The following is a 14475-nucleotide window of genomic DNA, read 5'->3' as shown; positions in this document are numbered from 1 at the left end:
CTGGACACACACTGTATACTTTTCTGGTGCCGGACATATAGTGTAAAAGTTTCTAATTTAGATGTGGTATTTGGTTTTAACGTAATTTCAAATATGTATTGTATTAATTTGTATTATATTTTTAGACTTACGAGAAAGCTCTATATCCTCCTCCACCTCCTGGTAGGACGGCGGCTAGTGGGGCAGAGGTGCACCTCCCTCCTTCAGAAGAGCGTCATTACGTTCCTTATCCTCCGGGTGGCACTACCTCCAAACCATCACCTGCTCTCAGCACATTTAACCCCCATCTTCAAGGCTCTCCCTTGCATTCAACACCAAACCAGTGCAATCATATGTCTTCAGCAGAGGGTGTCATTGTTCATAGCGAGATGGATGGCCATCTGGTTTGACGAAGTACCCCCGTTTAGCTTGGTAGAATACCAAGTTTAATAGGATATTGTTAAAAAAATCAACAATGAATCATCAATTCTTGATTCCGATTGGTTTATAAATGCATTGTCTGTTAGTGCATTTTGGACATATGAATCCTACAATGACTGCCATCTGTTGAAAGAACATTTTCTCTTCTGATTTCATTTGAATGTTCGTCATATCTAAGTAAATTTTGTAGATAAGCCTATTCGAACAGAACACCTTCAGATGCTGGTAACATCATTCCATATCGATGTCTACTGGATTACCTTTGGGCCAAACTGTGGCGTGGCACTCAAGTGGATTTCACTATTTTTGTGCTTGCTTTCTTACATCAATGGCACGTGTGTTGTGTGAATTATACTCGCTACCTCGTGCTTCATCAATCGCTTTATCCATTACATAAAAACCCATTTAATTCATCTTCTACAGTCTGTAATAATCGGTAATCGATTCAGAGGGATGAACCATGTGACTTCTCCCCGATCTCTTGTACAGATGATAGCCCTATCTCGTGGATGTATATCCTGCCGCCGACGAGCTTTAATTGAAATGACTTGTGGTGCTCAAGTTTTGTAAATCGTGCTTCAAAAAAAAAAAAGAACTTCTCTGTGTGCCTTATCTTCAAGCGTTTTTATTCCTTGGATATCCATTCGAAGGACTTATACGAGTCAGTGTGATTGCAAACGGTGGGCTGAAATCAGCGCTCGCATGTGTTTGATCAGGTCAATTAGCAGAGATATATTCTAAAGCAAGATGAATAAATTATTTATTCTGAATTGTGAGCAATAAGTTGAAAATTCAGAGAATGAATCTTTGTTAGATATTATTGTAAGTACCATGTTGACTATGAAATGATTTCATTTTGTTTAACATTTGTTCTTTTGAAAAGTAAAGAATAAATTTGTTGAGTTTAATGTTTCAGTTGTTTTTAAGATTTGACTTAAAAATTTATTAACGCAATTTAGGTTGCAAATTCTGCACTTCTTCAACTAACAAATTTAAAATTATTGCAAAATTACTTAGCAAACAATATTGGATAAATAAATAAAACGCAGTTTCATATATTTTTTTGAAACTGAACAATTTTAGATTTTTTTTTGTCTGTTTAAACTGATTGCTGATTTGATTATTGATTGCTAATTTACTGATTGCTTACAGCTTTGTCTGTTTGCAAACTAGTGTTGATATAAAATATAATGAATGCGTTCCCGGTTTTTATATGAACTCTTGGAAGTCTTTTTACTTACGATGTAAGTATAGAGATCACTATTTATTGATCGATAATGTTGACTTGTTTTATTGTTTAAATTATTGTTATTTATTTGAGTTTTACGCATTTTATACTATTTTTTTCCTAATTGTGTATATTTGCCTTTCAAAAACTGTACTTATTGCCTTTAGCTACTTAATTTTACATTTTATAAAGTTCGTTGCATGTGTTTTATATCAACATGCTAAATTTCATTTTATTTTTACGCATTTTGATCTCTTTAGGATGTATTTTTTTAATTATTAACGTAGCAAAGAAATTAAATACTAAAGGTGATAAATTTTAATCAAGTACTTAGAAAAAGATATACAGTAAGTGCTTTATGTTAGTTTCATTATTTCATCACGAGCTATTTTATATTTAGTTCTGATAATGTGGAATCTTTCAGTGTTTCTTATTGTTTCAGTGGATCAAAACCAATTAACGGTTTTGTTTTGTGTTTATTGATATAATAGATATCTGACAATTATAAAAAATACATTTTTTTTTTCAAATTGAAACTTTTTTGATCATACAAAAAGTGTAAATATTATTTCAAAAACTGATTGGAAAGGTCTATATACAGTGTTATTTTTATATTGGACTCTAAATTAAAATTAGTACATAGTGTTTATATTTTCATAACTTCGATTGAGGAATCCATTTAAGTAGACTGAGAAGCACTGACTAAAATTTGTTACCTTGTTTCATTTGTAAATATTCATCAAATTGATTTCATTGTGTTTTTACTTTACTTTTTAGTTACTGTATAAATCATAAAAAAAGGATCAGAGAAACATTAATGGCAGCCTAAACTTCTGATTACAAGTTTGAATACTTTTAAGTTAAATTTCGGTTGTTAATTTTTTTAAATGTTTATTTTCTCTGATGAATATGAAAAAATCAATATCTATATAGCAATGCAATAAGCCTAGATACAAATTAACTGTGATTTAAGTTTGGTTAACTAATTCTTTGGTTGACAAACCTCGAATTAAAAGGGAAAAAAAGTTTATTTTGACTTTCTTTTGACCTGATAACAAAAAGTCATGGATTAAGTAAAATACTATTCGTTTGTATTTAAAATAGAGCTAAGTAAAACAAAACTGCAATTTTTGAGTGTGTTTGTAGAATCAAATAGGCAAAAGTATTATTGCAAAATTATCAATATAAATACGTAACCCATTAGACTTATGTTTAGTTAGAGATAATAGTAATTAGTAGGAAAGGACTATGAAGAATTTTAAGTTTGATAATCTTTTAAATTATTAGGAATTTTATTAGTTTTTTGGAGCAAAATCTTGAATATTTTGAATCGTTAAGTACATATGCAGCAGTCAATATTTCCTAATACCCTATATGAAACAAAACACATACCGTTATTTCATTGAAGATATATTTTGTTTCATAAAATTATGGTGGCCTTAAAGTTCCTAATCCATTTTGACTAATTTCTGAGCTATTAAAACACTATATTATTTTAAATTGATTAGTTCTTAAATGTAGTTTCCTAATTAGTATTGTGACAATTAAGTATATACACATTTATGAACAATTTATGTAGCATAATATTTTAAACTAACAAGAGCTCAAATTAGAGCAAAGCATTTTAACCCATTAAGGTTTTTTAATTATTATTATTGTTGTTCGTTTCATGTTCTAAAAATAAACTCAAGACTTAAATTTGGATAGTTAACAAGGAAAAATTAAATTTAAAATGTAACTAGATATTTGGTTTTGTAATGGTCACTGTCCAATTTCTGTTTCCTAAACCTTGTGCCATATTTTATAACTTTATTGAAACTACTAATCTCTGCTTCATAAGCAAATAGAACTCGTATATTGGTGCAGTTAATGTATTTCTGATCCTTTTTTTTTCTTGTTGCATTAATTACAATCATTTACCATGTCCGCTTCATTTCTACATCCTTGGTTTGTCTGTCATTTCTAGTCGCATTGTATGTTCACCAAAGATTGATTGAAATCATGGTAGAAAAGAAACTGGTTAAAACGAAATACTACGAAAAAAAAAACTTTAAAATGAAGATATATTATAATTACTAAATAACATAGATCATTTGTACTTAGTTTGGTTTTTAATGTATTCAATTTTTATAGAACATCCAAACAGGGTTTGAGAGTCAGGATAGATGTGTATCATTTTGTTTAATCTAATAATAGTTTATTTTAATTTTATTGATTATTTAACTAGATGACAGAAAAAAATATAATAAGTCACGTTAAAAGAACTTTCGGATAATATTATGAAAGGTTTAAGGAATGATAAAATATTTTAATTGATCGTAAACATTCAATGACTTATGTACTTATATTTATATGCAAGAGTGATATTAACTATTGTTTTTAATAATTTAAATAAAATTAAACTTTTCTGATTTTTTTATAATTAAAATATTTCTAAAATTATTAGACAATAAAACTTTCTTTTCTTTAAGAATATTAAAAAAATATATAGGTTACAAAATTGTACCAAAAATATAGGTTGAAAGCCATTGAAGTACTTTTCAAAGTAGAAATTAAATTAGGTTATTTTTTTTTAATTTTAAATCAATTAGTTTTGTAATACTAAAGTAATCATGCATATTTTTAATTTATTGTTTTGACTTTAAGCACACAATAATTTTAATAGCACATACACACCGACTTAATTTTTTTCCCTCCATAAAATTTTACAAAAGAATTTCTAAATTTAGTTATAATCAAAACATTTTAAAACATTTTATCCTAAACATAATGTAATATGCATCCATTCATACCCGTTGAAGAATCCTAAAACTACATATTCATTACTTTTGTTATAGTATGAGAAGTAATGAATTACATTACTGACAGTGATCTGTGTAAGAAGTTATGAATGATATGGAAAATAAACTTGTATATAACTTTTATAATTATGAGTCTCTTTTATTGTCTTCAACTTTTTTTTATGTTCGTCAAAAAACGAGTGATACCAAACATCCGAATTTCTTTAAAAACTATTACTTACGGCATATCAATTTTCTCAACGAAATCTACTTTTAGCACTTTAAAGAACTTCTTTTAGGCTAAATTAACGTGAAACTGACTTCTTTTAATATAAACTGAGACTTTTCGAAAGAGAGATGTGAAATAAATTTTATCGAATGAAAATAAAATAATTTTTTAGCTGTTAAACCGTGCTAATACCAGATAACTTGTGTCAAAAATCAATAGTTTCAACTAGTTGATTTAACTAGTTCGTAAGATAACTTTTTATCTTTTATTGATCTCAGGAAGCACAAATGTGAAAATGCATGATCGCACTGGGATTTTTTTTTTTTTTTTTTTTGCATTGCATGAGATTTTTTAACGGATCTCGGAAATTTTCAGGTTACTGAATTTCAATCCGCAATTGATTTCTCTATCTAGGCAACAGAATTTTTCAAATGACATTTTTAGACTATTTGTTTTTTGGAATGTAAAAATTTAAAAACGTTATATATAACAAACATTATGTTGCTTAAATGTCACGGAAAGCTTCTACCGGAGTTAGAATACACCACACTGCAGTAAATGGATACTCAAAAATCGTGAAACTTTCTCTGTTTTTGACGAAACTGTTTCCTGGTATATGCTCCGAAACAACATTTCGTCACTTCTTCGAGGAAAGGAGTTTCGTCAAAACTAAAGAAATGATTCGTCCTTTATTTTTTCTCAAAAAAACGAAAACAAAACTTGCAGTTCCTAATAATAATTATTTTATCGTGGACACAATGTAGTTGGATCAATGACCCTAACAGCACGAAAAGGGCAGATAGAACAGAGAGATAAATTGAACCCATGCTCTAAGTGGGATTCAAACCCAGGATCTTCCTGGTATGAGACTAACACTTTGACCAACATATCATCCAGTCGGCTTAGTTCTTCAGTTTATTTTCGTTTGTCTAAAATTCATTTTAGTTTCGTCATTCTAGGTAACAACCTCCCTCAAAGCAATATGACAAGGTTTCGAGTTGAGAAGATTTTTTCGTCATATATTTGAGAGATCACGTTTTGTCACAAATAAAGAGTTTTCGTGACGACATGATTCTCAAAATTAACGAAATACATCTTAAGGTTTGCTGAATCGTCAAAAGTGAGAGTTTTATTTTTAGTGCATCAGGATTAAGATTGCATAAGATCCCATACCCGGAAATCCTAATTATGATCTGTTTCCTCGTGTGCTTCTGATCAGGTAATAGTTGGGAAGCACTTCTGACCACGTATGATGACATTTCCGGGGATGAGTTCCTATGCAATTTTAATCCTAATGACGTACCCCAACTCTTTTATATGTTTGTCGGAACACTTACGCTACACCTAGTTAAAATTAACTCCTTTAAACTAGTACATTTCGACAAAAAACGTCATTAATAAATATAAAAAATTCTAATCTTTGGAGCAAAACTAATTTCAAATTTGAAATCCCCATTCTCAAATTAGGCATGATCAAGTATTTGTATAAATGCAACAAACGAAAGGTTTATTACCCAATGTTATTCATTATTCTCATATAGAGATTCAGAAAACTATAGTAGGAAAAAATAGGATGCAGCAGAAATAATTCAAGTCATACAGTTGCTCTATATAATTAATCTATTAATTAATAAAAATTTCATTTAGTATATCAGAAACTTTGAAGCTTTAAAAATATAATTTAATCTTCATAATTTAATTACATAAAGCAAAGAGATTATATTAATATATATTCCTACTGCTGAAATAAAAAAAATACAAATAGAAAGTTTATCCTGTTTGCTAATATAAAAAGAACCCTTACGAAAAATAAGATATCTTTGAGGTAAATTTGAGTGTGATAGGTGTAAAAAATATATCTATTGTAGAAAAGGAGGTCATGGCTTTGCACCAAAAATAGCCTCATTTACTACTCATAAAATCAATCTCGTATGCAGTGCAGTAATACTTTCAGTTGAAATTGGGTGAAATTATTCACACTAGATTTTTGCTTGCTTGATGTGTAGAAAAAATAACCTTTACACCTCAAAAACATTCTCTATAAGCTGGTAGCTCTAAAGTAGAGTTGTATCAACCTGAAAACAACCTCAAGTGTGAATAAAACAATTTCATACACCTTTATTATAATCCTTGGAAGATTGGGTTTTGAGGGTGGTTTTTGTAGTCAACTTCAAATGTACCTCAAATCAACCTTAAGACATCAAAAAAAGTTCAAACAGACCTCAAAAACACTTTAAATTTTTGTAAAGGGAGTGACGACATAAGTTTAGTTGACTAATATTTCATTATATTATATTCATTATATTATTATTTATAGTCACCTGATTATTTGTCTCAATCTCTGAATCCCAGCTTATAATTCTTGCATATCCCTTGTTTTGTCGATGGTAGCCATTGATGACTTTCAATAAGCTCATTGCAAGATCGGCTGTCTTGCTGTTCCAATAAAAAAACCATCACTAAAGGCCTTTACCAATGAAAATGTTTATATAATGAACTTGGCGAGTTTCACACAAAATTTAGCTTAAATAATCAATTCTGCCCCGCGTGGAATATTTGAAAAATATCAATGAATCGATTAAGAAACACGTACTTTTCCTATCGTTGCAACTCATTAGAAATGCTTCTACTTACGTTCACAAATCATTTTCAACAAGATTTGTAGACACACAAATCCACGTTTTTTTTTTTTTTTTTAGGACCTTGGTGTAATCCTTAATACTGCGCTATTTTTCTAAAAATGAGTTCCTTTCACGAAAGTTTTCATTCCCTGTAACAAAAAGACTTCTTTTCTGGGGAAACCAACTTGCAACTTCAGTGCTGCTGGTGAACCATTCGCATTTTCGTATCGGTCAAGATGCAAGTCACGTAAAAGGCGGGATGGCAAAGCCCTTAAATATGCTGAAGATTTCAATCATACGCGATTCCAAGACGTGAATATTTGGAATGTTTACGATCTGTGCCATTAGAAGAACACTCAAATAGCGGTTTGAGTTAAGGAATTCAGTCACATTTTCGTTGATGGTAGCAGCTGATGACCTTCCAAAGTGGTCTTCAACATGATCTCTTCTCGACCGTCAAACTTCGGTTTACTTGATTTTCCAATAAAAACCATCATTCTCTACCTAAAGGTTCTCTTTACCATAAAAAAAAATTCGATTATGAACTTGCTGAGTTTCACACAAAACTTGAGAGAAATGAATGACGCTCAGCGTGATATCTTGCACAAAAATTTAAAAAAAACGAATTTCAAGAGAATGCTTATTTTTCCCCCGATTGAAAAGCAATACAAATATAAAAGAACCACTTCTTTTAGCAATTACATTTAGTCTTGTTTTGGAGGATGTTTTGAGGCTGACAGATGTAAGAAATACAGCTGAGGTCAAAAATGAGGTTATGTTTTGGACCAAAAATAACGTCAATTATAAACCTCGATTTCAACCTCATTTACACCTCACGAAATCAACATAATATAAACTCAGACATAACTTCAGTTTAGATCGGGTGAAATTATTCACACTTCAAATATACATATTTGAATGAAGTGTAGAAAAAATAATCCGTACATTTCCAAAACAACTTCCCTTAGCTTCCCTTGCTCTAATGTAGATTTCCATCAACCTCAAGTGTTAATAAACACAACTTCATTCACCTTGATTATACACCTTGGGAGGTTTATGCTTTATGGTTGTGTTTAAAAGCAACTTTGAATAAACCTCAATCTTAACACCTCAAAACAACCTTAAATAAACCTCAGAAATACCTAACTTTTAAGTGAGGGATTATATACTTTCCGGACATACCGTGCAGTTTTCATTCTATTTTTTTATTTTTCTAATCTCACAGTTGCTCCAATCTTTAACTTTCTATCAGTAAAAATTTCATAGTTATATAATTGGTTATGAGGTGCTCTTTAAAACTGCGTCATCTATCTGAATTACCAGAAGAAAACACTTGGACTAACTTGCCTTCATTGAGCACTTTTTTAGCAAAACATGGCGTTGAAATGAAAAGGCATTAGCGTAACATAAAGAGCAAAATCCTTGCAAATTCCCCACTGCTAACTCTACAGAAAGTAAATTAATCCTTATTTTGTGAACCATAGAGGTTATATTGTATAAGTTAATGCATAATATTCAGAATATAGAGCTTAAACTCCACCAATGAAAGTTAAAAAAATAATTTTAAAAAATGCTAATTTAGCTTTTAAGTGAAACAATAATCTGCTTCTCTGTTTAATTTGAAGCCATTTTTCAATCCTTTTACATCACTTCTCTCCTGGAGAATTCAGGGAACTTAAATGGGCCTATCTAAAAATAAACGTTATATTTACATACTCTTATTTAAATTTTGTAAATTTATATAATGCAAGGTTTACTTCCGTCACACAAAATTTGTTTGTGAAAAGTGCATTTTTGTGCGTTACATTGAGTAGCAGTAGAGATGCTCATGCCCATTAGTCCATTGGAGAAGCTTGAGGGACAAGTTTGGTCAAGTACCTGTTTGATATCTAGAAATTATTTTCCCTGCAGTTGTTGCATTAACTTTTTTTTAAAAAAAAGCAGAGTAAGTTTAAATTATTTTGATTTTTATCTTCGTGAAAAATCTCAAAGCAAAAATCTTTTAGTTATACTTCCAGGAGTGTCCGAGCACTATTTTCATATATAGCAAATGTTTTATTTAATGGCAAATGTTAACTTTATTTTTTAATATTTTCTTAAAAATTAGCTGTTATTCCGCGCAGTTTTCAGAATTAGGACAATTCGAACAAACACTTTAAGAAAATGACAAATTAAGTAACTTCATATATTTATCATTTATTTTAATTTTAAATTCGTTTTATTGATTTAATTGCTAGATAGTATAATAAACAAATTAGCAACAAATATTTAGCAGCATATAATTTAAATTCAATTTTTATTGAAATAGTTCATTGTAAGTAAAATTAGCGCTATTATTTTTCGATCATTAAAAAAAGGAATTGAAGTGTATTGTCTCGTTTCTAATTGCTTTTTTCATATTCTCATATTGAGGAAGAGTCAATTATTGTTAAATATATTCATCACTATAAACCTTTATTATCACGATCACTAGGTTTATGACTTTAGAGCTTTGCAATATTGTCATTTGAAATAAAATTCTCAGTAAATGGATTTACATCCAATCACTAAGTATTATACAGTACACTCTCGATTATCCGTGCGCGGATTATCCGGTTTGCGGATTATCCGTGCTCATTCCGGAGTCACACAAAAAATATAAATAGAAGCATTTTCAAGATTAAAAATATTTGATTCATGAAGTTATAACACTACCAAATTTTTGGAAGCAATATTCGTTATTGGATTGCAGTACATGGAATATCAGCAGCATGGTCAAAGGTAAAATCGTCTACGTTATCACGATCTTGGAGAAAGATCATATCGCTTGATGAACAATCCTCTTCAGATGTTCAAGAAAAATATGATAACTGTATTCTCGAACTAGCAAAAGAAATCGAAGGTTTCGAAATTCTTGATGAAGAAAATTTAGATGATTGGTTTCAAAGTGATGCATGTGAGCCTGGCTTCCAGTATTTGACTGATGAAGACATCGTTATGTTGTTAAATCAAATAGTGATGATAGTAACTGATGCAGAAGATGTAGTAAATGAGGGAAATACAATTTCTCATTCTGCTGCTCTGTGGAAACTTTATTAGATTATATGGGAGGATTTGATTACAGTGACATTACTGCTGTTCGTAAAATATGTGTATATGGCGAAGACGCATTACGCATTTTTTAATAAGGAAAATTCCTAGTTTGATGTTATGCATGCAAATGTCAGTAATTTTTATATTTTTTGTACTGATATTGAATTTTTCTTTAATAAAAGGAGTTTTCGGATTTTCCGTGTTTTTCGATTGTCCGTGCGACCTGTCCCGGTGATTAACCCGGATAATCGGGAGTGCACTGTATTTAAAAAAACTAAAAAGTCATCACTATTAGAGAGCTTTAGATTATATTATGTACAGCATATTATATTTGGTTTCTCATAATATTATTAAAAATTAATTATGAATTGCTTCATAAATGAACTTAAAGGCATAAAATTTAGCAATTGACAATTGTTACTTGCTTTTACGTTAAATAATTGTTCAGGGTTTCCTATTATTTAATTGCTTCAGAGATCTTCGCAAAATACACAGTGAGATGAAAATTTTATAGAGTTTGATTTTCAATAAAGCGGAAATTCTCAGAAATATTAAATACATAGCGAAAATACATAGTGAAAATACATGTTTAAAAAAATTATTTTAACATTGTAACATTTATTACATTTTTTATAGGTTTTTCATAATTTAAAATGGTCAGGAATAATTCTGAAACTTTCAATTGAATAAATAGCTTTATAAAACTATCATTTAGATGAAAAGTTTAACTTATTTAGTGAGGAAAAAAATTACTTTAAGAGAGAAAAATCAGTCTTAGAAACTCAAAATATAAATAAATGAGATATATAACTAAAAAACTATGAACATATAATGAATAATGGTGCTGTTGAATTTATTATGAAAAAAAACCCCATTATATCTTAACACCATTAAAACCATACATTAAAGTCATTACATCTTATAGAATAATCAAAATCAAATCTAAAGTATGGTTGATGTACCAGTGCTTAACAAATCAATTGAATTTATAGCAAAAATAAATTCATTTAAAAATGAAAATTGGAATATCGATACACGTTTTGATATGTTATTTTTAACTATTTAATTAAAATAATCGATTAAATACTTATAAATAATTTGGTAACTAGGTCATACGCTTACTTAAATTTTTAAACTAATAATTTTGTTCTTCATTTTCAAACGTAATTTGGAATTCTGTATTCAATATAAAAGTTTAAATAATATCTAATAATTAACATGAATTGCAAATAGAAATACGGTTTATATGACTCAAAATAATATTTTATTCAATATTCAATAAAAAAAAACTTTATGAGCAGAACGCTAAAGATAATAAAGATATTTTGTAAAGTCTCTAACGTTAATGCTATTTCATCTTCCTCATGCATCTGCGAAAATTTCTGAACCAATCGTAATGTTGTTAAGGGATAGAAAGTTTAGGTAAGGCTACGATTTTAGTGAGATAAACTAAGCAAAATCACTTTAATATTTTTGACTGATCAGATCACGTAAATACTTCGCTGTGTGTTAATACAATTGCTATTTACTTTATTTTGATGTTGGCTTTTCTTAAATAAAGCCACAGAATTGTTAATATATTTATCTAAAATGCCTGTTCTCCCTAAATCAGTTTTTCTTTTCTTCACTGCACCAAAAAATATAAGAAAAGAAGAAATATCCAGTAAAATTTACAGCTTCAAACCGGCATTTTTGAATTGGTTGTGCAAAAGTTTGATAATTACGAAGTAAATCCGTTGCCTCAACTGTTTTCTACCTTACAAGAACAAGTGTTTTCCGTAAAAATTACGAAGAAAGTCCATAAATAAACTGGTTTTTTACCATAACAAAATAAGTTTTCGCAGTAAAAATAAGCCTATTGTCTCAACAGACTCTTAACATAAGGGAATATTTTCTTTTTCTTTTTTTTTCTTTTGTGAAACTTAATTAAATCTTTACGAAATGTCTCATGTCAGTAGAATTTGTATCGACCTGACATTGCATATAAAATAATATCATAAATCAAATTGCAAGAATTTTTTGTATTTTAAAAACACATTTATGTATTTAAAATGCAAATTTAGAAAATTCCCTTTATACTATGTTGTTTATCTCCAAAAGCTTAAAAATCCCTTTGTAACTGGAATACTTTAGAAAATTGAGATTTACTTTTAAATTATAATCTTTTATAGATTTAAACTTTTATTCTTGTAAAAATAATTGGAGTCAGTAGATGCGTTATACATTAAGTAAGATCTGAGGTTTGTTAAAAATAGTAAAACAAGTTCTTTAAACTATGAGCGTAGGAACTTAATTTTTCGAGGAAGAGCCTACAAGCTTTCGGAAATATATATTCTTTCAAAAGAACTCCTCAACATCGGTTTCAAACTTGTATCTGGGAATAATTGGACGTCAATCTCATATGTTTCTTAAAAGGAAATTTGATAAAATAGTTTTATGGGATTTTAGACCGATTTAAAGATTTCTTGGTAGGATTTAAGTTAGCAAAACAATTAGAATGTCAACTACCCATGATTTTCTGATCTTTTATGCTTCCATTAGAACTTGCCCTTTATTGCAGCATTAAAATACGAAACTTAAAGCATTTAGGATTATTATTTAAAAACTAATGGATGCACTAGAATTTTTATCGAAAAATAGAAAATCATTTTAAATAAAATAAATATATTTCTTCAGTTATAATAAATTGATGCATTTGGAATTTATATCCAGCTTGATCCTGTTTCCGAAATTCCATAGTTGAATTTTGTTTTAAACAATGAAATTTCATTTATTCTTACAAAGAAATCACCTCTTTCGCATTTTAGTAAATGTTTTCTTTATCCTATAAGAAATTGAGGCTTTTTATTATTTTAGAAATGCTTTCGTCTCTAAAAGCATTTTATATTTTATGTAAATTGAAAAAATTTAAATGCAAATATTTGGAGCGAGCATCTTTTGTTTTTTGAATCAATTATGCTAAAAACGTCATTTTGAATTTATGATTTTTTGTTCGAATTATTTAATGATTATTACTATTGAATGAAATAAATATTTTGTAATAATATATTTGTTGGCTTATACATATTTGGTTTATAATACATTTGGTAATAATATATAATTATAATATATTTGGTTTATACTAATACATAGAGGGGGGTGGCTCGGGGAAAAGAGTTCGCCTCCCTATAAGGTCCCCCCAAGGGATGCCTGGTTGATTCTAGTCCCGGTTCGCACCGACCACAGTGATAGACGGATTTGAATCCTTTTGTCGTCTGGCAAACCGAAGGAGGTTTTCGTGGTTTTCCACACCATGTAACGAAAATCCATATTAGTTTCATTAAAACGTCCTCCTTGAAGGCTAATTTCTCCAATGTTCTATCTAGAAATTCCCAAGTCATTTGGGTTGTATTCAAAATTGCAAGGTTACGGAGTTGAACTTTGGTAGTCAGAAACTCAGAAATTGGGTTGGCTGATTTATGCCGGTTATAAAATTAAATGTATTTGTATGAAAAGTAAGCGTTTGGAAGAATAATAGAATTTTCTTTTTAGTGTATAAATAAACTTACAAATTTTTAAATAATCATCGTTCCTCGGAAAATTAACCCATTTCACTAGACATCGCACAAATGCAACGGTTTTGAGTTGCGTAAACAGTTCCTTTATGCAAAATGGTGGTTGAGAATCAATGCTTAAGACTCCCAGTATGACTACCACTTTAGGATTAAAATATCGCAAATTTATAATTTCTTATCAAAATATGACTTACATTATTAAGACATTTTGGTAAACTCGATACTACCATGATTAATTTAAAAATGAAATAATTGATCGACCAATCTTTTGAAAATTGCACACGAGTGTTTCGACACTTAATGGTTTATTAAGCTAGTATTTAAGCTAGTAAACCTAGTATTATGTTAGCACTAATGAATTTTTAGCTGTTTGACTAGCAGTTGGCATGATATTAAATTAGTTAAAACTGAAAGATTATTCAGGGAAAATTTAATAGCTGGAAATTGAAAAGAAACATTCTGTCATTATTTGAAAACAAATGCACTAAAAATTTAGCAAGCTATATTGGTTTGGAGAATCGAACAAACCTTAAGGGAAGTCTTGCAGTCTTCTGGCGTCATGGAAAAACGT

At 29.4% G+C, this 14475-nt stretch overlaps 1 protein-coding gene across 8 annotated transcripts in view; it reads left to right on the top strand.

The window, feature by feature from the left end:
• Positions 1 to 4575, top strand: part of LOC107443592 (nephrin) — a 240125-nt gene extending 235550 nt beyond the window's left edge. For all 8 annotated transcript variants that reach the window (XM_071181531.2, XM_071181530.2, XM_043046461.3 and 5 more), the window contains one exon: positions 126 to 4575. In XM_071181531.2, the coding sequence (XP_071037632.1) occupies positions 126 to 389 (264 nt within the window). In that variant the 3' untranslated portion in view covers positions 390 to 4575. The remainder of the gene's footprint in view (positions 1 to 125) is intronic.
• The last annotated feature ends 9900 nt before the right edge of the window (positions 4576 to 14475 follow it).

This window comes from Parasteatoda tepidariorum, chromosome 8, assembly GCF_982258835.1.
Source record: "Parasteatoda tepidariorum strain Cologne lab strain chromosome 8, Ptep-v5.0, whole genome shotgun sequence".
NCBI classification, from domain to species: Eukaryota; Metazoa; Arthropoda; class Arachnida; order Araneae; family Theridiidae; genus Parasteatoda; species Parasteatoda tepidariorum.
The sequence above is the reverse complement of the archived record's forward strand: the minus strand, read 5'-3'. Positions and strand labels throughout refer to the sequence as shown.